The following is a 27,127-nucleotide window of genomic DNA, read 5'->3' as shown; positions in this document are numbered from 1 at the left end:
ATCCAGCTTGAACATCTAGAAATTCACAGTTCATGTATTGTTGAAGCCTGGCTTGGAGAATTTTGAGCATTCAAAATTTGCTAGCGTGTGAGGTGAATACAATTGTGCGGTAGTTTGGACATTTTTTGGCATTGCCTTTCTTTGGGATTGGAATGAAAACTGACCTTTTCTAGTCCTCATACACTAATTCTTCCTCAAGCTCCATAGTTAGTGTTTTGAGATAAGTGGTGAGATTCTCATTCTACAGGTCATAGCTCTTGCCTAGTTCTTCCAATCAGACACAGTCTCTGACCCAGACCTGGGACAAATGTGCCCAAGGGCATCTCAGGGTTATCCTGAGAAGTGACTTCCTGCCACCTGCCAATGCCGGCAGCCTGCTGTCTGGCCCCGTCAGCTGGAAGATCTGAGCCTTTTGCACTCCCTGCTCACAATTACTTGTCTGCAAACATTTGCCAACTGGCTGAACTTTCTCTCAGGTTACCTCCTTCTTAGAGGATGGCTAGGGCCCACCAGCATCACAGAGCAGGTGCTGGCCTGCACAAACTATGACAACGTCTCCAAAAACCTCTAAATTGGAACTCCTGATGTGTATCAGTCTCCACCCAAACCCCTGTAAGCAACATTGCAGATAAAATATTGGTTTGGCCAAAAAAGTTCATTTGAGTTTTTCAGTAACATGTTATGAAAAACCCAAACAAACTTTTTGGCCAACCCGATATATCCAGAAATTGAGCACTTTCCACAAGCTCACTGCTAAACCATTTGATTCAAACCACCATCACCTCTTATGGGCTGTCACAGTCATTTCTTCACTTGTCTTCCTGCTCCACCCTTGCATCTCTTCAGAATACTCTCCACATGGCAATCAGACTGATCCTGTGAGCATGCAATATAACCCAACACCTCTCAACCCACTCCCTCCAATGACTTCCTATTCTCACTCACAGTAAAAAGCTGAAGTCCTTATAGCAGCCTAGAAGACCCTTCCCCATCTTGCCTGTCATAGCTTTCTCTCAGGGCCTACCTCCCTGCTTTCTCACCCTGCACCAGACCTTGTTCTTTCATCACCCCACCAGGCTGGCTGCCACCTCAGAGCCTTGACTGGTGCTTCCCCTTCCTGGAACATGCATCTCTAAGATAGCCACGCAGCTGGCCCTCCTGTATCCTCCAGGTTTTTTATCAAATGTTGAGGGTGTTCCTCACAGTCCTACTAAGAACAACCCTCTATTCATATTCTCTATCTCCCTTTTCTGATTTACTTCTTTTCATGGAATTTATTACCATCTAACATTTTCTACAACACACACACACACACACACACACATACACACACATACACAGAGGTTTACTCCTAAATTCCCAGAAGCTGCATAGGGCTTGGCACGTAATAGGTGCTCAATAAAAATATTTGTTGAATAAGTGAATGAATGAATAAGTGAAAATAGTGGTTGAAACCTTGCCCTAAATTGCCCTCCCAAGTCTCAAAGGAAATAAAAATGCCTTGATGGACACAGAAAGCCCAGTACCCTGCGTGTCAGGCATGCTGGTTCTACCTTCTTATGAATTCTGAAATGCATTTATTGTGGACCCTCCACAAGTCACACTGCCTGTTTCTTTTTAACAAGGAGTGAGTGGTCACAAACAAACAGAAAGAAGAGCTGGCAGAATGGAAAAGCAAAGTTGTTTGTACCCCATTGGCTTGGCCCCTTGAGAATTCCAAGCATTTCAAGCTATGATTGTGGCTTTTCCTCTAGCCTGACCCATGCTTTGCTCCTTTCACAGAATTTCACAGGAAAAAATAGCAATAATTTTTATATATAATACCATGGCCACCTTAAGCAGACATGAGGGCCGTGTGTACAAACACAAAATGAAGTAAAGGATTAAGGCAATTTGTTAGATAACAAAACACCCAGAATCTATCAACTAGATGGTTTGTTCAAACTAAAAATTTTCTATAATTTCCTCATTTGTCCACTTCATTTTGAAACTACACCTTTAATGGCCAGTTCATGTGTTCTCAAAAACACAGACATCTATCACACCTCTGTTAGGTAAGGTAATTTCCATCTAAATCTCCCTATACAAATGTTAAAGTGCTTGTGTTATTAGTTTCCTACAGAGTTGAAATACAGATGTCTTGGGCTACAAAACATAGTCGTGATGATATTAGAGTCAGAAAAGCTAGAGGGGCTTATCTTTTCATCCAGTGAGTGTCAAATCTCAAACCCTATCTGAGCCTCTACCCACTTTAATTGACATAAGTTTTTTTGGCCAGATTTGGTTTCCCCAGAAGTTCACAATATGAACCACAGCACAAAATATTTAATCCACTAACTTCTGAACAGTACAAAAGACAAAAAGATATAACACTGAAAGATGAACCCACCATGTCCATAGGTGTCCAGTATGCTACTGGAGAAGAGTGGAGAAATAGCTGCAGAAGGAATGAAGAGGCTGAGCCAAAGCAGAAACAACGCCCAGTTGTGGATGTGTCAGGTGGTGAAAGTAGTCTGATGCGGTAAAGAACAATATTGCATAGGAACCTGGAATATTAGGCCCATGAATCAAGGCAAATTGGAAGGGGTCAAACAGATGGCAAGAGTGAACATTGACATTTAGGAATTAGTGAACTAAAATGGAAAGGAAAGGGCAAATTTAATTCAGATGACCATTAGATCTACTACCATGGGCAAGAATTCCTTAGAAGAAATGGAGTAGCCCTCACAGTCAACAAAAGAGTCCTAAATGCAGTACGTGGGACTTCATTTCTCAAAAGCAACTGAATTATTTCTGTTCATTTCCAAGGCAAATCATTCAATATCACAGCAATCCAAGTCTATGCCACAACCACTAATGCCAAAGAAGCTGAAGTTGAACAGTTCTATGAAGACCTACAAGACCCTCTAGAACTAATACCAAAAAAAATCACATGTCCTTTTCATCATAGGGGACTGAAATGCAAAAGTAGGAAGTCAAGAGATACCGGAGTAACAGGCAAGTTTGGCCTTGGAGTACAAAATGAAGCATGGCAAAAGCTAACAGAGGTTTGCCAAGAGAACACACTGGTCATAACAAACACCTTCATCCAACAACACAAGAGATGGCTCTCCACATGGAATCACCATATGGTCAGTACTGAAAGAAAGTGAAAGTGAAAGTGAAGTCACTCAGTTGTGTCTGACTCTTTGCTACCCCATGGACTGCAGCCCACCAGGCTCCTTCGTCCATGGGAGTTTCCAGGCAAGAATACTGGAGTGGTTTGCCATTTCCTTCTCCAGGGGATCTTCCCAACCCAGGAATTGAACCTGGGTCTCCTGAATTGTAGGGAGACTCCAGACTGTCTGAGCCACTAGGGAAATCTAATACCGAAATCAGATTGATTATATTTTTTGTAGCTGAAGATTTAGAAGCTCTATACAGTCAGCTAAAACAAGATTGGGAGCTGACTATGGCTCAGATCATGAACTCCTTATTGCCATATTCAGACTTAAATTGAAGAAAGTAGGGAAAAACAGTAGGCCATTTAAATATTACCTGAATCAGGGTGGGGGGTCCAGGAAGGGGAACACATGTAAACCCATGGCTGATTCATGTCAATGTATGGCAAAAACTATTACAATATTGTAAAGTAATTAGCCCCCAACTAAAATAAATAAATTTATAAAAATAAATAAATAAATAAATATTACCTGAATCAAATCCCTTATGATTATACAGTGGAAGTGAGAAATAGATTCAAGGGATTAGATCTGATAGATGGAGTGCCTGAAGAACTACGGACAGAGGTTCGTGACATTGTACAGGAAGCGGTGATCAAAACCAACCCCAAGAAAAAGAAATGCAAAAAGGCAAAATGGTTGTCTGAAGAGGCTTTACAAATAGCTGCAAAAAGAAGAGAAGCAAAAGGCAAAGGAGATAAAAAGATGTAACCGTCTGAATACAGAGTTCCAAAGAATAGCAAGGAGAGATAAGAAAGCCTTCCTCAGCGATCAATGCAAAGAAATAGAGGAAAACAATAGAATGGGAAAGACTAGAGATCTCTTCAAGAAAATTAGAGATACCAAGGGAGCATTTCATGCAAAGATGAGCACAATAAAGGACAGAAATGGTATGGACCTAAGAGAAGCAGAAGATATTAAGAAGAGGTGGTAAGAATACATAAAAGAACTATACAAAAAAGATCTTCATAACCCAGATAACCACAATGGTGTGATCAATCACCTAGAACCAGACGTCCTAGAGTATGAAGCCAAGTGGGCCTTAGGAAGCATCATTATGAACAAAGCTAGTGTAAGTGATGGGATTCCAGCTGAGCTATTTCAAATCCTAACAGGTGATGCTGTTAAAGTGTTTTCAGTATTGACTCTATATGCCAGCAATTTGGACAACTCAGCAGTGGCCACAGGACTGGAAAAGGTCAATTTTCATCCCAATCTCAAGGAAGGGCAATGCCAAAGAATGTTCAAACTAACGCACAATTGCATTCATTCCACACACTTGCAAGGTACCATACAAAATCCTTCAAGCTAGGCTTCAATAGCATGTGAACCGTGAACTTCCAGATGTTCAAGCTGGATTTACGAAAGGCAGAGGAACCAGAGATCAAATTGCCAACATCTGTTGGATCATCAAAAAAGCAAGAGAGTTCCAGAAAAACATCTATTTCTACCTTATTGACTATGTCAAAGCCTTTGACTGTGGATCACAACAAACTGTGGAAAATTCCTCAAGAGATGGGAATACCAGACCACCTTACCACCTTTCTCACCTCCTGAGAAACCTGTATGCAGGTAAGAAGCAACAGTTAGAACCAGACATGGAACAATGGACTGGTCCCAAATTGGGAAAGAAGTATGTCAAGGCTGTATATTGTCACCCTGATTATTTAACTTATATGCAGAGTACATCATGAGAAATGCTGGGCTGGATGAAGCACAAGCTGGAATCAAGATTGCCAGGAGAAATAACAATAACCTCAGATATGCAGATAATACCATCCTAAGGGTAGGAAGTACAGAGTAACTAAAGAGCCTCTTGATGAATGTGAAAGTAGAAAATGAAAAGGCTGGCTTAAAAGTCAGCATTCAGAAAACTAAGATCGTGGCATTGGGTCCCATCACTTCATGGCAAATAGTTGGAGAAACAATGGAAATAGTGACAGACTTTATTTTCTTGGGCTCCAAAATCACTGCGAACAGTGATTGCAGCCAGGAAGTAAAAGAAGCTTGCTCCTTGGAAGAAAAACTATGACAAACCCAGACAGCGTATTAAAAAGCAGAGACATCACGTTGCTGACAAAGATCCGTATAGTCAAAGCTATGGTTTTTCCAGTAGTCAGGTATGGATGTGAGAGCTGAACCATAAAAAAGGCTGATTACTAAAGAATTGATGGCTTCAAACTGTGGTGCTGGAGAAGACTCTTGAGAGTCCCTTGGAGTGCAAGGAGATCAAACCATTCAATCCTAAAGGAAATCAATTCTGAATATTTATTGGAAGGACTGATGCTAAAGCTAAAGTTCCAATACTTTGGCTGCCTGATGAGAATAACTGACTCATTGGAAAAGACCCTGATGTTGAGAAAGTTTGAAGGCAGGAGGAGAAGGGTATGACAGAGGGCAAGATGGTTGGATGGCATCACTGAATCAATGGACATGAGTTTGAGCAAGCTCCTGAAAATAGTGAAGGACAGGGAAGCCTGGCATGCTGCAGTCCCTGGGGTCAAAAAGAGTTGGACATGACTTAGGGACTGAACAATAACAACAGACATTTATATTAGCTAAATGTTTTGATATACAATACTATACTGAGAAACCTTTATTCATTCCCTCTGTCAATCCATGAACATTCTACTATTACCCTCTAGGTTTCTTATCTAGGTTTCTTCTAAGAAGTAATTTAACAATGATATAATAATTATTATACAAATATAAATAATACAATAATTATAATACTATTAATGGATATTAAAATATTTATATTAATCATATAAATATTATAGTAATGATAACAGTATAGGAATAGCTGTTATTTATTTTTTTAATTTTCACAAACAACCCATGATGTTGATATTTTTATTATCCCCATTTTACTCATGAGAAAACCGAAGCTTGGAGAAATGAAATTATGTGCCTTAAGTCAAACAACTGATATTTTAAGCTGGTAGGACCCCCTTCTCTCTCTCACTCTTGCTTTGATGATTCAAATATTCTCACCTCTAGAATGTGCTTGATCGTTTCCCACACTGATTGTTCATCATACCCTTCTGGAAATGATGAACTTATGCATATGTTCTTTCTCCTGATTCATCCCCCAAATTCACTGCCCAAGCCCCAACTCCAGTGCCCCCTCCTTGGTGAGGGCCTACACAGTACTCACAAGCAGGATTAGTCACCCTCTCTTCAGTGTTCCTGTTATGTCTTATATGGACTTCTTTTATTGCACTTTTCACTTTGTCCCAGAAATATGCTCCCTGTCTGTCCCTTGAACTCAGCTTTTTAGCTTTTCTTACCCGCATCTGTATCTCTAATGCATGGTACAGTGCCCAGTTCAGAATAGGTGCTATATGAAGGATAGTTTTATAAATGTAATGTGTTTCCCCAAAACAAGAAATGGCTCTTCTGTGTCTTTTGTCCTTGCCTGCCACTCTTTCCCAGGCCCCTAGTGCTGTGGGGTCTCCCTAGTGGATAATTGAGTGAGATGTCCAATGGCTGATTTCCCCAGAAGCAGAAATAACCCAGGTTGTATCACCAAAGATGCTTAGCTGATAGCAAGGCCAAAGGGCAAGTTGGGATTGAGCTGGCAAAATCTATTGCCCCCCTCTACCTAACATGAAGGGTAGTGCTTGGCTTGAAGGTAAAAGGTCAGAAATTGTGACTCCATGTATGTGCATATACACACTCATGTATGGGGGTCATTCCCTTCAGCTCAATTTATTTATCTTTCAACTAATGTTTGTTCATTGTCTTCTGTATTCCATGCATTGGGCTAGGTGCTGGGAATGCAATTTATACAAATAATGGAAAGGTCAGATAATGGTCCCTGTCCTCATGGAGCATACAGCTGACTGGGGGTAGGGAAGGATATGACCATTGATTTTATTCTCTGACGAGTTATCCAGATCTGTCAGATCACGATTCCTCATTACTTATCAGCCAGTAACCTCACACTTCTCTCTGCCTCCACAGTCTCTGTTCTAGGCTCTTCCTTCAGGTTCGAGGCCATAAAAACCACATGTAGTGGCTGGGCTGCACCTCAGTGGCTCAAAAAATGGTAAAGAAAACTATGTTTGTAGCTGATAACCAATATTTACTGAGTGGTGATCACACACCAGGCCATATGCATCTCCTCATGGACTGTATCATTTAATTATCACAATGAGCACTGAGGTAGATGCTCTCATTAAGCCTGCTTTGATGCCAGAAATTGCTAATGACATTTAAATAGCCTAAGGAACCTTCCCAATATTGAACAGCTAGTAAATTAAGGGGGTGGAATTAAGATTCAGACTGTTAGAACCCAACCCCTTATGCGCTCAACCGTAACTACACTGCTGCCCTCAGTTCCAGTGGCAACAAAGGAGTCCAGCAAGTTGCATCCATGTCAGCTTATCTTTTGTAAAATTTTGTTTTATTGAAATATAGTTAATTTACAATGTTGTGTTAATTTCTGTTGTATAACAAAGTAATTGAGCTATATATACATATATATATATATGCACACACACACATTATTTTCCATATTCTTTTCCAGTATAGTTTATCACAGCATATTGAATATAGCTCCCTATGCTATATAGTGAGACATTGTCGTTTATCCATTCTACGTATAATAGTTTGTGTCTACTAATCCTGAATTCCCAATCCATTCCTCCTTACTCTCTCCTTGGCAACCACAAGTCTGTTCTCTATATCTGTGAGTCTGTTTCTGTTTCATAGATCAGTTCATTTGTGTCATATTTTAGATTTCAATTATAAGTGCTATCATATGGTATTTGTCTTTCTCATGTCAGTGTATCTTAATTATCAAAATAGTACACTTTTGAGAATGAAAGAGGGAACTATTAATAATTATCCCCAGGATAGCAGCTATAAGCTGAGACTTTTATAAACAATTTCAGGGCTGTATCTTTAGGAATGTGTACAAATCACAGAAATGTAAAGTATTAGGTACGTTGGTTTCCTGAAATTCATAACTTGTGAAATCTAGTGTTCTGCCTTTATAAGGCATAGCTTATGAAATCTGGTGTTCTTATAGTTCTAGGTACTTAAAGGGATCTAATGCCTAGGGAGACAAGTAAATTACAAAGTATACAAAAGGTCCGCATATTATCTAGGACCAACTCTAATTGCTATTGGCACTCATGCCATCGAGTTAATGATAGAACCTTATAACGAGCTACAGGGAATTATGTTCTCTTTATATTCATACCTCTCAATAGACAGTTTCATTCACTCATTCATTCATTCTTCACAATATTTATTAATCACTAAGTGCCCTTTATGTGTGTACAGCTGCTGGAGATAAACAAGTTGAATAAGTCATGGTACCTGTCCTCCTGATTTTCGTAGTTAAGTGAGGGAGACAGACATGTACTCTGCACATGGTAACTGCGCTGGCATGATGTCCCCAGGCAAGAATTCCCTATAAGCCTCTGGAGTTCTGAAAACACTAGTTATTTACCATCATAAATTTATGCCCCCAATTCAACATTTTAGAACACCAAAGTTTTATAACAATGTGTAAATAAATACACTGACATTGGGGTAAAAAAAAGAAAATATAAGCAAATGATCAATATAATAAGGAATAAGTAACCTGTACATGGATGGCAGCCATCATTTAAATCCTGAAATATATATTAAGCAAAATTAAGTGCAAAGAGTTATTCCGGGTCAATAACCACTCTATTGAAAGAGTATTTAGGGTTTGTAATTCTCACGACAATATTTTAGTGTAAACACTAAAATAGTTGGTGATTGAATGGCATTTTAAAAACAAGATGGAGCTCAGAGCTAGGCAAATCTGGATTTGAATCCAGTCTCTGAGTTACTTAAACTCTCTGAACCTCACTATTCTAATCTGTGAAATGAGGATAAAAATATCTTACCTGTAGTGAAGACTATAATAGGAATGTAAAGAACCTAATGGGGAACTCAGTGAGGGAGGGGACTGGTTTCGTCATGTGTACTATCGAATTCCCAGCATGTTAGCCAGCAGCTCCACACAGCGAAATCTCGTGAGTTAACGAGAGAACATTACTGGCAAAGGATGAATGCTCAATGTCTCATGACTATTTATTTTTATTAATAGTGCTTGCTGGTATTAAGGGTCAGGGCCGAGGCTGGGGCAGGCAGGTCACCATGCCCACAGTCTCACAGCTGGACTTTCTGGAGGGTCAGTATGACATATGGACTATAGCATGCACCTTATCACCCCAAATTTAAATGTCCTCAGGAGGTGAAGGACAGCTTTATCAACATCCAGTTTTGGCAGTAAAAATCTGCTCTGTTTGACTCTCCTTATCAACAGGGGCAGTGATATGTTCACATATTGATCCATTGTTTCACAAATGTTCTTTTATAACCGAAATTCCAAGTCCAGAGCATCCCATGACTGAAGTCCTGCTCGTGTTGCTGCCTACGCAGATAGCTAGACAAAAAAGCAATTGTTTCTATAAAACCTGTCCTGGTTTTCACAATTTCCACAAGTGAATTCAGTCATATTTACAAGAAGACTCAAATGCTATGGGTAGAACTGGGGAGGAGGCCCTTATTTGTTCCCAAAAGCAAGTATGGGTCTTTGAACTAATTTTGGAAATAAATATATGTTTTCATGAGCACTAAACCATGTGCCCACCACTACATCGAATTTTTTACGTTATCTAAACATCTTATTATCTCATTAAACTATCTATATGATTCTGGGAGGTGAGTACTATGATTCTACCTTTACAGATGGGTACCAAGACCAGAATCAGCTGTGAATAAATTACAAACTTCTTCACATGCTCTAAATAAAAATAACATCTACACTTATTTTACTTTGGCACCCGTACAACTGTCTAAGATGCTCTTTTGACTTTATGAGATAAAGGTAATAAACTTCCAGTAAACAGAGGCTTTGCTAAGCTGTACTTTGGGCTGAAGAATTGATGCTTTTGAACTGTGATGTTGGAGAAGACTCTTGAGAGTCCTTGGACTGCAAGGAGATCCTACCAGTCAATCCTAAAGAAAATCAATCCTGAATATTCGTTGGAAGGACTGATGTTGAAGTTGAAACTCCAGTACTTTGGCCACCTGATGCAAAGAGCTGACTCATTAGAAGAGACCCTAATGCTGGGAAAGATTGAAGGCAGGGGAAGAAGGGGATGACAGAGGACGAGATGGTTGGATGGCATCACTGACTCAATGGACATAAGTTTGAGGAAGCTCTGCAAGATGGTGAAGGACAGGGAAGCCTGGCGTGCTGCAGTCCATGGGGTAGCAAAGAGTCGGACACTACTGAGCGACTGAACAACACCACCACCATCTTTGGGTGGGGGAAGGCCAGATACTCATAATATCACATTGGAAACTTGATCAGGATACTGACAGATCTCAAGATTATTTTATAGTTATAATCAAAAAAAGATCCAATGACTATTGAGAAATCTAGCAGAGATTCTACAACTTGTGTTATTCCGAGAGCATTTGGCAGTAGGACACCTTCATAACGAAGAAGAAAATAAGAGTGTGAGAGATTAGTTTAGAAAGTATTAATTTAGATGTTAATATAAAGATTTCATTCCTATTTTGTGAGGTGATATGTGACTGATCAGAACCAAATGCCATTTCCACAGCGTGTTTTTAGTTCTTAGAATTTATCGGTGAGACTGAAGTTCAGGGTACAATTTGTTATCAACAAGGACCAGGTCCATTGGGTTACGATTATGCCAGGATTCACTCATTAAATGTTTTGGGGTTCTGTTTTTGCACGGTTTGCAAGTTTTCTTGCTTACCTTGGTAAACGCAGAGTCATTTCCGCAAACCCTGTATCTGATTGATAAATGGCCTGAGCAACTTGTCACAGGGGTGGACATCTCTGCTTTGGGATTCATAGAAACAGTCAAGGATACCTTTTTAAGTGAGGTCCAAGCTTTCTGTCGTCAACAACATTGATTCTGAAGTGTCCTGGATTCATAATATCAATGTCATGCTTTGTAGTTGATAACATATCTTTATATCCAAGTCTCTTTTCTTTTTTCATTCAGGGAGGCAAATACACAAAGAAACTGGGGGTCAAAGAAGGTAGCTGACTTGCCCAAGGGATATAAGTAGAAAGTGAGAGTTCAGATCCATGGTTCTCACGCCTGAATATACTTGAGAGTTACATGGAGAATTTGATCACTGGGCCAGCTCCAGAATGTGTGACTCTGCAGGTCTGAGTGGGGCCTGAGAACTGGCAGTTCTCACAAATTCCCAGGTGTTGCTGATGCCACTACTGCTCCAAAGACCCCCACTTTGAGAACGACCAGATTGAAAGCCAGGTCTTCTGATTCCTAAGCCTGGTCTCTTCTCTCTACACACTTTCCTACAAATGGCTTTCTTTCTCCTCCAGCCATTTAAAATTCATCTTTCTCTAAAGTATAAAATGCAAAATTTTATTTGAACTATTCAAACCTTTAAAATTGAATATCTTCCACCTTATTTGAATGTTTTAACAAAAACGGAAAACATTTTTATTCTACATGTAGAACAATCACCAATCATGGTTTTAAAGACTATTTAAAGAAAAACTATGATTTGACAAGAAAATGTGAACTGTTGAACATATTGTAGCATTCATTTAAATGGCCCTATTTACTGAAATGAGACATTTAATAGGTAAAGCAAAGGCATAGTTTGGTTGGAGTTGGTATTTTCCAGCCCCAAACTGTGTGTAAACGTTCACAAAATGAGACATATTTGAAAGATTCTTTAGCACCTAGGAAAAACCTATTTGTTTCATTTGAAAAGCAATAGCCTATTCCAAATTTTCAATATGAAACTCCAACTCAACTTTAAACCAAGGTCTTTCAAGCTAAACACTGTTAACATTTGGGCCAGATGTTACTTTGTTGGGGTGGAGAAGGGAGGGAGGCTGCTCTGTGCATTGTGGGATGTTTAGCAACATCACAGACCTCTACCCACTAGATTCCAGGAGCACCTCCTTATGTTGTGACAACCAAAAATGGCTCCAGACATGACCAAATATTCTGAACCAAGACTTTAAGAGAAGGGAACACAAACTGAGTTCCTGTTCCATGCTTCAGGCTGGGCAAAGTATTTCCATGTGAGATAATTGAGTTGTTTCATTTAATGTGATTTGAAAAATGCTGGGAGTGATATCAACCCTAAAACATCTTTTCTTGAGTGCTGTTCCTGAAGTCCCACTAAATGTGTTTTTTGTGGGGAGCTTCTAAACACTGCTTGTCTGTTTCAATGAAATTCTTCAAAGGTGCAGGAACACCAGAAGTTGTATCATTGTTATCACTCATACTTCAAGATGATTTCAGTTTAGGGACACTGGATAACCACAGAGAGGCCAGGACAAGAGATTCCAAATTTTTTTTTAGCTTTGACCATGTTGATACTTATAAATCTGATTTTTCATTGGTTTCTCTGCTCTATAGTATTTCATGGTGTAGTGTATTCACGTATCCTCCGCTAATGGACATGTGTATTATTACTCTCCAAAGAGGTGGTAGCAGACTATGCGAGATACTGATTCTAGCATCAAAACCCTGTACTAGACATTATCAAATATCTGACATCATTGGGATTTTTATTTTTACAAACTGGAAGTGTTTATACTCTCTCACTGTTGCTTTATTGAATTTTTCTGATTACTATTGGTGGTATTATTGGGGTTTTTACTTCCTCTCTGTGAATTACTTATTCATAACCCCTTCTCATTGCAGGGACCTGGAGATGTGGAAGAGATTGTTTTACCAGTTAGCTAATAATTAATGCTGCAGCCTACCAGGCTCCTCCGTCCATGGGGCTTGCCTGGGAAACCCCATGGACGGAGGAGCCTGGTAGGCTGCAGCCCATGGGGTCGTGAAGAGTCAGACACGACTGAGCGACTTCACTTTCACTTTTCACTTTCATGCACTGGAGAAGGAAATGGCAACCCACTCCAATATTCTTGCCTGGAGAATCCCAGAGACGAAGGAGCCTGGTGGGCTGCCGTGTATGGGGTCGCACAGAGTCGGACACGACTGAAGCGACTTAGCAGCAGCAATAATTAATGAAATGGTTCATATATTTTAAAATTGCCTTTAGCCCTTTAATTTGCATTTTAAAAAATCTGTGGCTTATCAATTTGTTCATTGCACTTATTTTTACAGAGATGTTTAAATTTTAATATAGTGTCATTTATAATCAGTTTTCATTTATGGTTTATGCTTTTGTATCTTATTTCTGATATCATTGTTTATCCAAATATTTAAAAGATTTTTTCTTCTAAATGTTAAAGTTCTGCATCTCACATTAAGAACTTTGACCTATCTAGAATTGCTTTCTTGTGAAAGGTGGAGATTTAATTTGGCCTTTTTCCTATTATACAAGCCAAGTGTCCTGGAACCAAATAGTAAATGGTTCTTGCCCCACCCACCTCCACCTCACTGATGTGTAATGGCACCTCTCTCATACACTAGATTTATAACGCACACACATGCACGCACATGCACACACACACACACACACACACACACACACGGGCTTGTTTCTGAGTTGTCTGTTCTGTTTTATTAGTCTGTTTCTCTATACCTGCAACAATATCACCCAGCTTTTATTAATGCTAATCTGACTCTATAATAACTCTTAATATCTGACCAGGCAAATAACTCCTTCTAATTCTTCTTCAAAATTGTCTTGATAATTCTTGACCCTTTATTCATCTACATAAATTTTAAGATTAGCTTTCTGTCAAGCCCATGAAGCTGTCAGCATTGTGACTAGTTGCATTGAATTTAGAGATTTATTAGATGAAAATTGACATTTCTGTGATATTAAGTCTTCCCCTAATGACATATATCTGTCCAAAGATTATCTTCCCTTATGTATTTCAACAAATTTTTATCGTTTTCTCCATAGGGTCGCTCACAAATTGGATAACTTATAGCTACTTAAATAGTTATTTAGATTCGCAGATAATTTATAGTAACTATTGTATTTTGGAAAATTTTCCTTTTATAGTCTGGATATAAGTACTTTATCAAATATATGCTTTGTGAATATTTTACCTAAGTCTATAGCAGTGAAACTAAGCCATGCCATGTGGGGCCACCCAAGATGGACAGGTCATAGTGGAGAGGTCTGACAGAATGTGGTCTACTGGAGAAGGGAATGGCGAACCACTTCAGTATTCTTGCCTTGAGAACCCCATGGACAGTATGAAAAGCCAAAAAGATAGGACACTGAAAGATGAGCTCCCCAGGTCAGTAGGTGCCCAATATGCTACTGGAGATCAGTGGAGAAATAACCACAGAAAGAATGAAGGGATAGAGCCAAAGCAAAAACAACACCCAGTTGTGAATGGGACTGGTGGTAGAAGCAAGATTCAATGCTGTAAAGAGCATTATTACATAGGAACCTGGAATGTTAGGTCCATGAATCAAGGCAAATTGGAAGTGGTCAAACAGGAGATGACAAGAGTGAACATCGACATTCTAGGAATCAGTGAACTAAGATGGACTGGAATGGGTGAATTTAACTCAGATGGCCACTATATCTACTACTGTGGGCAGGAATCCCTTAGAAGAAATGGAGTAGCCATCATAGTCAACAAAAGAGTCTGAAATGCTGTACTTGGATGCAATCTCAAAAACAACAGAATGATCTCTGTTTGTTTTCAAGGCAAACCATTCAATATCATGGTAGTTCAAGTCTATGCCCTGATCAGTAACGCCGAAGAAGCTGAAGTTGAACAGTTCTATGAAGACCTACAAGACCTTCTAGAACTAATACCCAAAAAAGATGTCCTTTTCATTATAGGGGACTGGAATGCAAAAGTAGGAAGTCAAAAAACACCTAGAATGACAGGCAAATTTGACCTTGGAGTACAGAATGAAGCAGGGTAAAGGCTAATAGAGTTTTGCCAAGAGAATGCACTGGTCATAGCAAACACCCTCTTCCAACAACACAAGAGAAGACTCTACACATGGACATCACCATATGGTCGACACCGAAATCAGATTCATTATATTCTTTGCAGCCAAAGATGAAGAAGCTCTATACAGTCAGCAAAAATAAGACCGGGAGCTGACTGTCGCTCAAATCATGAACTCCTTATTGCCAAATTCAGACTGAAACTGAAGAAAGTGGAGAAAACCACTAGACCATTCAGGTATAACCTAAATCAAATCCCTTATGACTATACAGTAGAAGTGACAAATAGATTTAAGGGACTAGATCGGATAGACAGAATGCCACATGAACTATGGATGGAGGTTCGTGACATTGTACAGGAGACAGGAATCAAGACCATCCCCAAGAAAAAGAAATGCAAAAAAGCAAAATGGCTGTCTGAGGAGGCCTTACAAATAGCTGTGAAAAGATGGGAAGCAAAAAGCAAAGGAGAAAAGGAAAGATATCCCCATTTGAACGCAGAGTTCCAAAGAATAGCAAGGAGAGATAAGAAAACCTTCCTCAGCAATCAATGCAAAGAAATAGAGGAAAACAAAAGAATGGGAAAGACTAGAGATCTTTTCAAGAAAATTTGAGATACCAAGGGAACGTTTCATGCAAAGATGGGCTCGATAAAGGACAGAAATGGTAGGGACCTAACAGAAGCAGAAGACATTAAGAAGAGGTGGCAAGAATACACAGAAGAATTGTACAAAAAAGTTCTTCATGACCCAGACAATCACGATGGTGTGATCACTCGCCTAGAGCCAGACATCCTAGAATGTGAAGTCAAGTGGGCCTTAGGAAGCATCACTACAAACAAAGCTAGTGGAGGTGATGGAATTCCAGTTGAGCTATTTCAAATCCTGAAAGATGACGCTGTGAAAATGCTGCACTCAATATGCCAGCAAATTTGGAAAACTCAGCAGTGGCCACAGGACTGGAAAAGGTCAGTTTTTGTTCCAATCCCAAAGAAAGGCAATGCCAAAGAATGCTCAAACTACCGCACAATTGCACTCATCTCTCATGCTAGTAAAGTAATGCTTAAAATTCTCCAAGCCAGGCTTCAGCAATACATGAACCATGAAGTTTCCGATGTTCAATCTGGTTTTAGAAAAGGCAGAAGAACCAGAGGTCAAATTGCCAACATCTGCTGGATCATCAGAAAAGCAAGATAGTTCCAGAAAAACATCTATTTCTGCTTTATTGACTATGCCAAAGCCTTTGACTATGTGGATCACAATAAACTGTGGAAAATTCTTCTTCAAGTGATGGGAATACCAGACCACCTGACCTGCCTCTTGAGAAATCTGTATGCAGGTCAGGAAGCAACAGTTAGAACTGGACATGGGACAACAGACTGGTTCCAAATAGGAAAAGGAATACGTCAAGCCTGTATATTGTCACCCTGCTTATTTAACTTCTATGCAGAGTACATCATGAGAAACGCTGGGCTGGATGAAGCACAAACTGGAATCAAGATTGCTGGGAGAAATATCAATAACCTCAGATATGTAGATGACACCACCCTTATGGCAGAAAGTGAAGAAGAACTAAAGAGCCTCTTGATGAATGTGAAAGAGGAGAGTAAAAAAGTTGGCTTAAAACTCAACATTCAGAAAACTAAGATCATGGCATCTGGTCCCATCACTTCATGGCAGATAGATGGGAAACAGTGGAAACAGTGGCTGACTTTATTTTTCTGGGCTCCAAAATCACTGCAGATGGTGACTGCAGCCATGAAATTAAAAGATGCTTACTCCTTGGAAGGAAAGTTATAACCAACTTAGACAGTGTATTAAAAAGCAGAGACATTACTTTGCCAACAAAGGTCCGTCTAGTCAAGGCTATGGTTTTTCCAGTAGTCATGTATGGATGTGAGAGTTGGATTATAAAGAAAGCTGAGCACCAAAGAATTGATGCTTTTGAACTGTGGTGTTGGAGGAGACTCTTGAGTGTCCCTTGGACTGCAAGGAGATCCAACCAGTCCACCCTAAAGGAGATCAGTCCTGGGTGTTCATTGGAAGGACTGATGTTGAAGCTGAAACTCCAGTACTTTGGCCTCCTGATGTGAAGAGCTGACTCATTGGAAAAGACCCTGATGCTGGCAAAGATTGAGGGCAGGAGGAGAAGTGGACGACAGAGGATAAGATGACTGGATGGCATCACCAACTCGATGGACATGGGTTTGGGTGGACTTAAGGAGTTAGTGATGGACAGGGAGGCCTGGCATGCTGCGGTTCATGAGGTCGCAAAGAGTCAGACATGACTGAGCGACTGAACTGAACTGAACTGTATTACAGTCATAATATAGTTTTGAAGATATTGCTACTTATTTTAAAAAAGCACTTAATTGTGACAATAAGCTGACACAAAATTTCTCCAGTTGTGAGAGAGAGGAGACATATGGTATAATAATGTAATTCTTTGAAAGCAAAGTTATAAAACAGTAAGAAAATTAGCACATTGCTAATGTTATATTAAATATTGCTCACCTTATGCCTAAGTAAGGATAAACTAATATCTACATACATTTTATGCATTCATGATATACCTTTTTCTTAATTTTTTCAGTAGTTCCTGGCTGTATGGTTTATCTGCGGGTTTTTTCAAGTTGTGAATCTCCAAAATATTTTCCAATATATTTATTAGAAAAAACCCACATATAAATGGACCATCACAGTTCAAACCCATGTTGTCAAGGGTAAATTGTATTTTATTTGCATACTTTTAGTGGGTACTGATCATTTTTAATTCTGTATTCTTAAAGTATAACATATAACAGCATTTCTACATTCCTCCTGAACAAAATGAAACACTTAGATCACCCACTCCTTAGTTTATGTTATTTTTGTCTAAATTGTAACTCCAAGCTATTTTTTTTTTAAAACCTTCCCAATTGCTCTTCTTCTGAAAAGCAGTTCATGTTTGTTTATATTTTCCCATGTGTTTGGCATTTTATTTGTCCACCATTGTTTCTTGCATCCTACTTCCTTCAGTTTCAACTTCCTTATTCAAGTCCATCCTTTAGTAACCTTCTCTGACTAAGTGTCTCGAGTGACAAACTGCTTCAGTGATTACATGTCTGCAATATCTTTATTTCACTTTCACTCTTGAATTTTAGTTAAGCTGGACATTGTTCCACACCCTTTACTGACTTCGGTTTTTGTTGCTAGGAAGTCTTTTGTCAATCTACTTATCATTCCTCAGGAGAGAATATATTTTTGCCTTATTACTACATTAAAATAAGTTTTATCTGCAGTTCCATTATGATTTATCAGATGTGGATTTTACCCTACTTGATACTAATGTGCTTCCTTAATATATGGATTCATGTTTCTAATAAATTTTCTCATTCCCTTCTTAATTCTCTTCTTCCCAAATACCTATTGAAATGGTGATCTATCACTATATTCTATACTTCCTGTCACTAACATGCATTTAAAATTTCATATGTTCCAATTTTCCATCCTTGTATGCAGAATTCTGTGTGATTTCCTCATATTTAGTTCCAGATCAGTACTTTTTGTTTCTTGTATATAATCTGATGTTGATTTGTGTATCAGAGTTTTAATTTAACTAAGGTTTCATTAGGCAGTTCCATTTAGTATTCTTTCTGAGCTAGTTGTGTTTTAGTTTTCAGTCTATGTTGAAAATAAATATTTTTGTTTCCTATTTTATAATCTCCTTCAGACATAATAATATCTGAAATTATGGAGGTGCTAATCCTTTCTTGATTCTCGCTTATAGGGGATCATTCCCTTATGTAATTTGTAATTTTTGACTGTGAGTTCATCTTTATCTATATTTTCTTTCTTATACAGATAAAGAAAGAAATACCTCACATGCCAAAGTAGAAGTGATTCCACATTCCATGCAATAGGTTCATGTGTTTCTGGTTTCTATCTAAAACAAATTCTTACATACATTTCTTTGCTTAGATTACCAGTGCTATGTACATTTCAAGACCATGCCTGAAGCTCTTTCCAGCTTCTGCAATATCTGATATTTCTGGGAAAAGTGGTGACTTTTTGTCCTGCCTAGAGCTCCAACACAAGACCAACATTCTTGCTGCTCTCTTGACTTTGTGGGTGGGATTCTTGCATGGTGAGGCAGCCCCACCAGGGTAAGAATCTTGTGCGTGTGCTTCAGCTCCAGTGGCACATTAAGGCAGGCCCAAGGCCACATCCTCTCTGTGTTCTCTCCCTACAGGAACATGGAACCTTAATTCCTAGCTATTGAGATATGCATCTGAACTACTGTCTTATTCATCAGTTCAGTCTTCATTCTGACTGTTCATTCTGGTATCTAGGAGTTTCTCTTTATTTTGAACTCATGTATGTTTAACTAAATGATGTTATATTTTATGTAAAATGTGTGTGTTTAGTCCAGGAAAGGGCTTTGTACTGGATCTGTCTACCAGCTTGCCAGAACTGAAAGTTCTCATTTATGCAGATATATTTGTGTATAGTCTTTTGCCACATTTTAGCTATGATCTACTTAACTTCCTTCTACCTCAGTTTCATCATCCAAAAAAATGGGATTAATCATACCTACTGCATTAGACCATCAAAAAGATTAAATGAAATGATGGATATGTTAGACACAGTGCCTGATATAGAGTGGTTACAAAATAAATGTGAGCTGTTGATTAAGTGGGATTGAGTATTGTCAACAAACTTTAATTATGTTAAATATCTAGAACTCCACTCATTTTAGAAATTATTGCAATCATTATTAATTTTTTTTAATAAACACAAACTTATGTTTTTATGTTATGTGCTTCTTTTATTCTCCAGAATCTTAAGTGAAGTCAAGTGAAGTCGCTCAGTCGTGTCCGACTCTTTGCGACCCCATGGACTGTAGCCCACCAGGCTCCTCCATCCATGGAATTTTCTAGGCAAGAGTGCTGGAGTGGGTTGCCATTTCCTTCTCCAGGGGATCTTCCCGACCTGGGGATCGAACCCAGGTCTCCCGCACTGCAGGCAGACACTTTACCATTTGAGCCACCAGGGAATCCCCAGAATCTTAAAGGGAATAAAAACCCATTTGTCTTACAATATCTTCTTTCTGATGTTTTTTCAGTATCTGTAGATCCCATGATTAACTATAGCCTCCAAATTGAACAGATACTGTGTTTTAAGCCCAAGTCATTTATATATCTGCCACTTGTCTGCCAGCCTAACCACCTCTCTGAATTGATATGATATACCTCAATCTGAAAGCCTTTTCCCTGTGTTGTGGCTTATGCGAGAAAGACTTTTAAGGATAAGGTTCAGTCTGTCCAGAAGGTGTTTATCTTATAGGCAATAGGAATCTATGAAAAGATTAAAAGCCAAGAAATCCAATTTGTATTCTTAAGAGATAGCTGTGTTTGGACGATGGGTTGGAGAAAGATGTACTAGACAGTATCTAATGGGCCCTAAGATTTCCACTCCCTCATTTGCATGTGTTGTATAATAATCTGCTCTTGGGTGTGGGAGGAACCTGTGAATATGATGGGTTAGCCATTCCTTTGGTTATGATGGTGAGTCACTCCTGTGATCAAGTCGTATAGTATATAAGAGTCTATCTTAGCGCACTGGGCCAGAGGAAGGATGAAAATCAGTGAGATATGCTCCTACTGACCTCAAAGAAAGCAACTCTCATGTTTCTGAAGGGGGCTTTGTAACAGGAACAGAAGGTGACTCTGGCACCAAGAGCGGCCCCCAGTTGATGGCCAGTAAGAAGCAGAGACCTCAGTCCTACAACTGCAAGATATTGAATTCTGCCAACAGTCCCATTATCTTGGTAAAGAACACTGAGCCCCAGAAAGGAATGTAATCCAGTCAACATCTTGACTTCAGCCTTGCGAATCGATAATCCATCCAGCCTGTACCTGGACTTCTGACCTCCAGAAACTGAGATAATAATAGTATTGTTTTAGAATACCAAAATGTTGGTAATTTATTACATGTCAATAGAAAACTAATACAAAAGGAAACACCAGAGACAGAGAGATTAGTTGGGTTATCAGAATAGTCCAGACCAAAATGGGAAGGATCTGTATTAATATTGAGTCTATTTGGATGAAGATGATGTGAGCATTGAAAAAAGATTTATTAAGAAAGTAGACAAAAGAACAGTCACTCACTACATGTTAGCCTGGCATATCCCAGAGTGGCCTGAAGGATTTCGAGTAAACCTTGATGGCTTTAACTAAATTGGGGAAAGTGGAGGTGAGAAAAGTTTTATTTGGAAATTAATGAGCTCAGTTTGGGATTATAATGGACAGTTTGGCAGTTGAGCGAAAATGGTCATAATTATTTCCCTATCCATACTTCTTCACACTGAGACACTACCACCAAGAAGTGGAATCTATTCCATCCCTCTTCTCACACCTCGTGAATCTGGGCTGGCGTTGAGGCTTACATTGGCCAATACGAGGCAGAGGAAGTAATGATGGGCCACTTCTAAGTCTAGGCATCAAGAGGCCCTGAACACTTCACTTCTTTCTCTTGGTCAATGCCTATCCCCATTTTACAGATAAAGAAATGGAGATTTCTGAGTTTTAAAAGCTGCTCGAGATCACTCAACACATACATTGAAGAGCCAGGGTTCAAACCTGGTTTTCTAACGCAAAGCCTTTTGCACTTTCCACTCACTCCCACATCCCAGGTGAAGTTCTTTTCACATGTACAACTGAGTTCAGTCCTCACCACTCTGTGAGGTATTACTCATCATTTTAAAACTTCCTATGTCTTATGAAGCTTTATGTTTGTCCTTTGCAACATGTTTTTGTACAGATATATATCACCCTGTCTAAAATCCCACGGACACCCCTCCACATAGTCCAAGAAATAGGGCAGGACCAGACAGGGTTATGCTTCCAAGTGAGTCACGCTAACCTATCTTGTCATTAGAAATGGCTCCGAGTCTTTATCTGCCCACAACCTCTAATTAATGATCATTTAACTGTACTGTCAACTCTGCTTAAATCTGAGTGATACCAGTCGTTTCTTCCTTGGGCCAGCCAATAGCAAATGGGGAAGGCATTCATGCATGCCATTGTCCGGGTGGCTCTGGGCCTATAGCAGCCCAGTTTAATGGGCATTCAGAGCTCATTAGGGAGGAAACACATCGGGAGTGACCGCTCCGGTGCCACACGTTGCAACTAATAGCCCTGCCGAACAGAATCGTTTCTGTTTCTGCTCACTTGTTGTGAAATCCTTTCAATGTCAACAAGTGGTCGTGTCGGCGGGAGCCCGCCATCCTGCCCAGCAGTTTTATCCGTTGCTCTCCTGAGCCAGACTGTGTCCTCCTCCATTGTCTGGTCCCACAAAGGAGCCTGAGCAATCACAAAGCCTTCACAGCCATTCATCATCAGCTCACCGATTCCGCGGGCAAGACTGCCCACCAAAGTGTGGATCTGTCCGTGGGCCTGGCATGTGTGGGTCCCGAGGCAGGACACGAGGCCTGTGGCACCCTGCCTTGGCGATCCAAACAGCACAGATGTATAAGGTTTGATTTCCCTACCTGAGAGACCACCAAAATGACAATGTAATGTACAGAGTTGGGCTCAGAAGGTTCTAAGATCATAAAAGGAAAATTGCAGGTGTGGCAAGATTGGGTTATTCTCTCATCTGGAAAAGAAAGTGAACTCTGAGCAAGGGGGATATTGCATCCAATAAGTAGGTTTATCTATGCAAAAGATATATATCCTTTTAGTCAGAAATAACTTGGTCCATTTGCCCAGTACATAGAAATGAAAGTTGTCTATAAAATGTCATGCATGTAAACACATGCATGACATTTTATAGACAACGAACACATGTAAACCCATGGCTGATTCATGTCAATGTATGGCAAAAACTATTACAATATTGTAAAGTAATTAGCCCCCAACTAAAATAAATAAATTTATAAAAAAATAAAATAGAATAAAATAGGTTGACAATGCCAATCTAAAAAAAAAAAAAAAGTCATGCAAACTTTCTAACACATATTATTAGGTTTTTAGAAAGATAAGATGATACTTTTGTTTGTGCAATGTTCTGATAACCAGGTGGTCATATTTGCCTGAAATACAAATGCTCTAAAAAAAAAAAAAATACAATCCTCCAAATACAGCCTCTCATACATTGGAAACATGATTTTTTAAAACTTATCATTGAATTGTAGTTGTTTACCATGTTGTGTTAATTTCAGGTGTACAGCAAAGTGATACAGATATCACTTTGCTTTTTCCAGATTCTTTTTCATTATAGGCTGTTACAAGATATTGAATACAAGATACAGTAAGTCCTTGTTGTTTATTCTATATATAATATTGTATACCTGTTAATCAAAAAGTCCTAGTTTACTCCTCAAAAAATGCTTTCTATTTTAACTCAAAGAATAAAATATCCTATCCTTGGATATAATTCTTTACTCTTTCCCAAAAAAGTGTCTGCTGTAATTCAGTCTGTACTTGACAAAGTAGGCAACAGTCAAAGTGATAAAGATCCTCTCAGCTCACTGTCTAAGCCCCAGGGGTGGCCACTGTATGCCTTCTGTGTCCAGCTTCTATATATGGTTCTATATTTACTTATTCTTTAATCCAGACCCTATTAGATTTCTGAATTGTTAGTTTTTGTGTTCGGATCCCTTGCTAGACTGAGAGTTGCTAGAAAGCTGTTTCTAGTTCTTGCTCATCTTAGGTGACTCAGCGCATGTCGAAGAGTAGATGCTCAATGATAATTTGTTGAAGTAGTCAGTGTCACTGTCAACAAGCGCACATATGCCTTTGCATTTTCAACCTAGAGGTACCACAAAAAGTGATCAGGCTGTTAAATATTTTGGAGCATTACTTCTATTGCACACTGAAGGTCTGGGACTTTGGGATGTATGGTTAGGTAAATATCACCTCCTGATCGAAATACTTGGAGTAAGAGGAGCAAGTTTTTTAATATCCATGTTCTGACACGCAGTATGTCCTCAAATTTTTTGGTGCTTTCCTACAATGTGGTTCCTCTTTACAGTTATCTGTTGTTGTTTTCACCATCATCATAGTTTCCAATAATTGAGCCCATATTCTATGCCAGTCACAGACTAGTAGCTAGTCTTTGCTTATTCAAATCATCCCAGCCACTTTTATTAATTCAATGAATATGCAGGATAGCATGATGGTTTTGCAATCCTTCTGTGCATTATTGTAGCTGCAGCCCTTTGCAAAGGCTGCGTGTCCCTAAAATATTCTGAAATCCCTCTGTGGGTATTCTGTTTCAGATACTGAAGACATATTAAAAGGGAAGGGACTCCTCTTTTCTAATGGGCCACTCTGGTTTTCCTTGTGGTGCTTTTCTCATTTGGCACTTTCGAAAGATCATTGATTCACAAGTGGGTTTTACTTCTGTGGGTGAGGACACATAATGCCAAGGTTAAGCATTTGACCCTTGCTCCTTTTTAAGGTGAGCAATGACATATGTTAGTTTTGAAAAGAAGTGCCCAAATGGTGACTAAAAAGTCAGACTTTGAAGTGCTTTTACACTTAATAAAATAAAAAAATATATCTATGAACTCATTGTGCTTTCCTTTTTAAATTTTTTTTTTATTTTTGGTATCCATAGTAGATTAACTCTGACCTTCACAAGTGCAGTTTGGTTACAAATGCTTTATATAAATTATCCCACTTAATCCTTCTAAGAATCCTGTGTAATAAATCTTACTATTATCTCTATTTTTTGTACATGAAAAATTGAGGTTTAGGTAAGTTAACCAGTCTGCCCAAGGTTAGGGAGTTAGAAGGTCATGGAACCAGGATTCAAGCCTCTTTCTAGGTTTTTTTAAATTTTAAATTAAAAAAGAATTTTTAATTACAAAAATTTTTAATTGAACTATAGTTACTTTAGAGTGTTACATAAGTTACAGGTGTACAGTATAGTGACTCACAAATTTTAAAGATTATTCTCCATTTATGATTATTATAAAATATTGTTTATATTCCCCATGTTAAAAATATATCCTTGCAGCTTATTTTATACCTAATAATTTGTAACTCTTAATCTCCCACCACTGTAGTGGCCTTTCCCCGCTTACCTCTCCCTCCTGGTAACCACTAGTTTGTTCTTTGTACCTAGGTCTCCTTTTCTGTTATATTCACCAGTTTGTTGTATTTTTTTAGACTCCACATGTAAGTGAGGTCCTACAGTATTTATCTTTCTATGTCTGATTTATCTCACTTAGCATAATGTAGGACTTGGGTCCTTGAGAAGAGTATATGTCTCCATTGATTCTCCATTAGGAAGCTGTGGCTGAAGTTTAAACTTGTCTTGCATTTTTGGCCTGTCACAGATGGAAATGTCCTCAAGTCTCTTGCAGTGCCAGAACTCCATGTCCATGTGTTTACGTGCTCAGTTGTGTTCAACTCCTTGCGACCCCGTGGACTATAACCCACCAGGCTCCTCTGTCCATGGAATTTTGGAGGCAAGAATGCTGGAGTGAGTTGCCATTTCCTTCTCCAGGGGATCTTCCTAACCCAGAGATCAAACCCATGTTTCCTGTGTCTCCTACATTGCAAGTGGACATTTTACCCACTGAGCCATCAGGGAGGATCTAGTGCCAAGAGCTACATTAGCACTATTGGTCCAGTGTTCCCAGCAGGAAGTCTTTCTGCATGTGACCTGCCATCTCCTGTTCTTCCAGCCATGTAAAAACAGCTTTTTGCCGCCTGATCACCTCTATTTTAAAATACCAGGTTCATTTTGTTTCTGTCTTACAATCCCCATGGCGTGTCCCAGAGGAAGTAATAAAGAATTGTGATTAAGAAGAGTTTTTTTGTCCCATCTGCATGGGTAAGGAAGGAAGGGTTTTGGAGCACATTACTTCAGGGGACTTTAAAAAGGGTAATTGAATTGTTGAAATCAAATTTGGGGCCCCTGTCACAAATCATTACCTTGTCTTCCCTCCATCTATCTCCTTGTTCTTCAAATTAATGCCACATACCACACACTGACCTCCATTAGCTTAATTTGGTTGAGACATTTTCCAGCCATATCATCAAGAAGAGAGAGAAAATTATGTTGGCCAGGGGACCATCTGTGGAGCACAAAATGTTCAAGAAGCAGCATTTTTTCTTCATTTTCTCATTTCTTGTTTTTGAAACTACTCTGTATACTGCTCAGAGGACTTACAGATACTAACTCAGAACATCTCTCAGATCACTGACTTGGATTTGGTACATAAGACTGGTGTTTCTCTTGTCTAGGATGACATTCAAAATATTCTGATCCTCAAATCTTAACACATGAGCTACACAAAAAATGATTAAGGCTTTGGCTTAATAGATGTACATAGCTCTCTAGGGCTTTATCCTCTCTAGCATTTCACAAGAAATGCTGCAAAATAAAGCCATCTCCAAACACACCTCAACACACAATTTTTTAATGTGGACACATTAACCAGTACTGATTCCCTCCTTCTGTAAACTAAGTGGGTTTTCTAACTTCCCTGTTGGGTTGGTTATCATCAATATATTCTGAAATTAAGAAATATGATCTATAGGTTTAATGGTTACTATTTAATTCAATTTAGTGTGCATTTTTGAAATATGTTCTAGGAATTATTCCAAGCCCAAACCACACAGCATGAAGAGGGAAGTCGCTTCACCAGAGCACAGGTAGAGTGATCATGTACCTACCAAAACTTCAATGTATTCAGAAACCCCTCCCTAGGGATGTCCTTGGAGGTCCAAGAGTAAAAACTTCACCTTCCAATGCGGGAGGTGCAACTTCAATCCCTGGCCAGGGAGCTGGGATCCTACATGTCTCACGGCCAAAAACCCAAAACATAAACAGAAGCAATATTATAACAAATTCAATAAAGACTTTTAAAAATATATTAAAATAGAACTAAATTTAAATAAAAGATAAAACTCCCTCCCTAAACTCCATGTAGTCTTAGGGAGGAAGCCTGGTAAATGAAGTATATTGGAAAAGGGACAAGAGACTAGATGGTGACCC

The 27,127-nt window shown here is 39.1% G+C and overlaps 1 protein-coding gene across 2 annotated transcripts in view; it reads left to right on the top strand.

Moving 5' to 3' along the window:
* The window catches only part of LOC145547027 (uncharacterized), a 390,591-nt gene extending 364,659 nt beyond the window's left edge, over window positions 1-25,932 (top strand). The window contains exons 3-4 of one of the 2 annotated variants that reach the window (XR_014083476.1): window positions 2,401-3,131; window positions 25,461-25,932. Coding sequence is in view for 1 of the 2 variants with exons in the window: in XM_081595577.1 (XP_081451703.1) it covers window positions 23,379-23,425; window positions 25,461-25,558 (145 nt within the window). In the remaining variant the exon portion in view is untranslated. Of the gene's footprint in view, window positions 1-2,400; window positions 3,132-23,378; window positions 23,426-25,460 lie in introns of both variants that reach the window. The other variant, XM_081595577.1, reaches the window with a different exon arrangement.
* Window positions 25,933-27,127: the final 1,195 nt, after the last annotated feature.

This window comes from Giraffa tippelskirchi, chromosome 4 (genome assembly GCF_054371585.1).
Source record: "Giraffa tippelskirchi isolate mGirTip1 chromosome 4, T2T-mGirTip1v1.2.pri, whole genome shotgun sequence".
Taxonomy (NCBI): Eukaryota; Metazoa; Chordata; class Mammalia; order Artiodactyla; family Giraffidae; genus Giraffa; species Giraffa tippelskirchi.
This window is presented reverse-complemented; position numbering and strand designations above follow the sequence as displayed.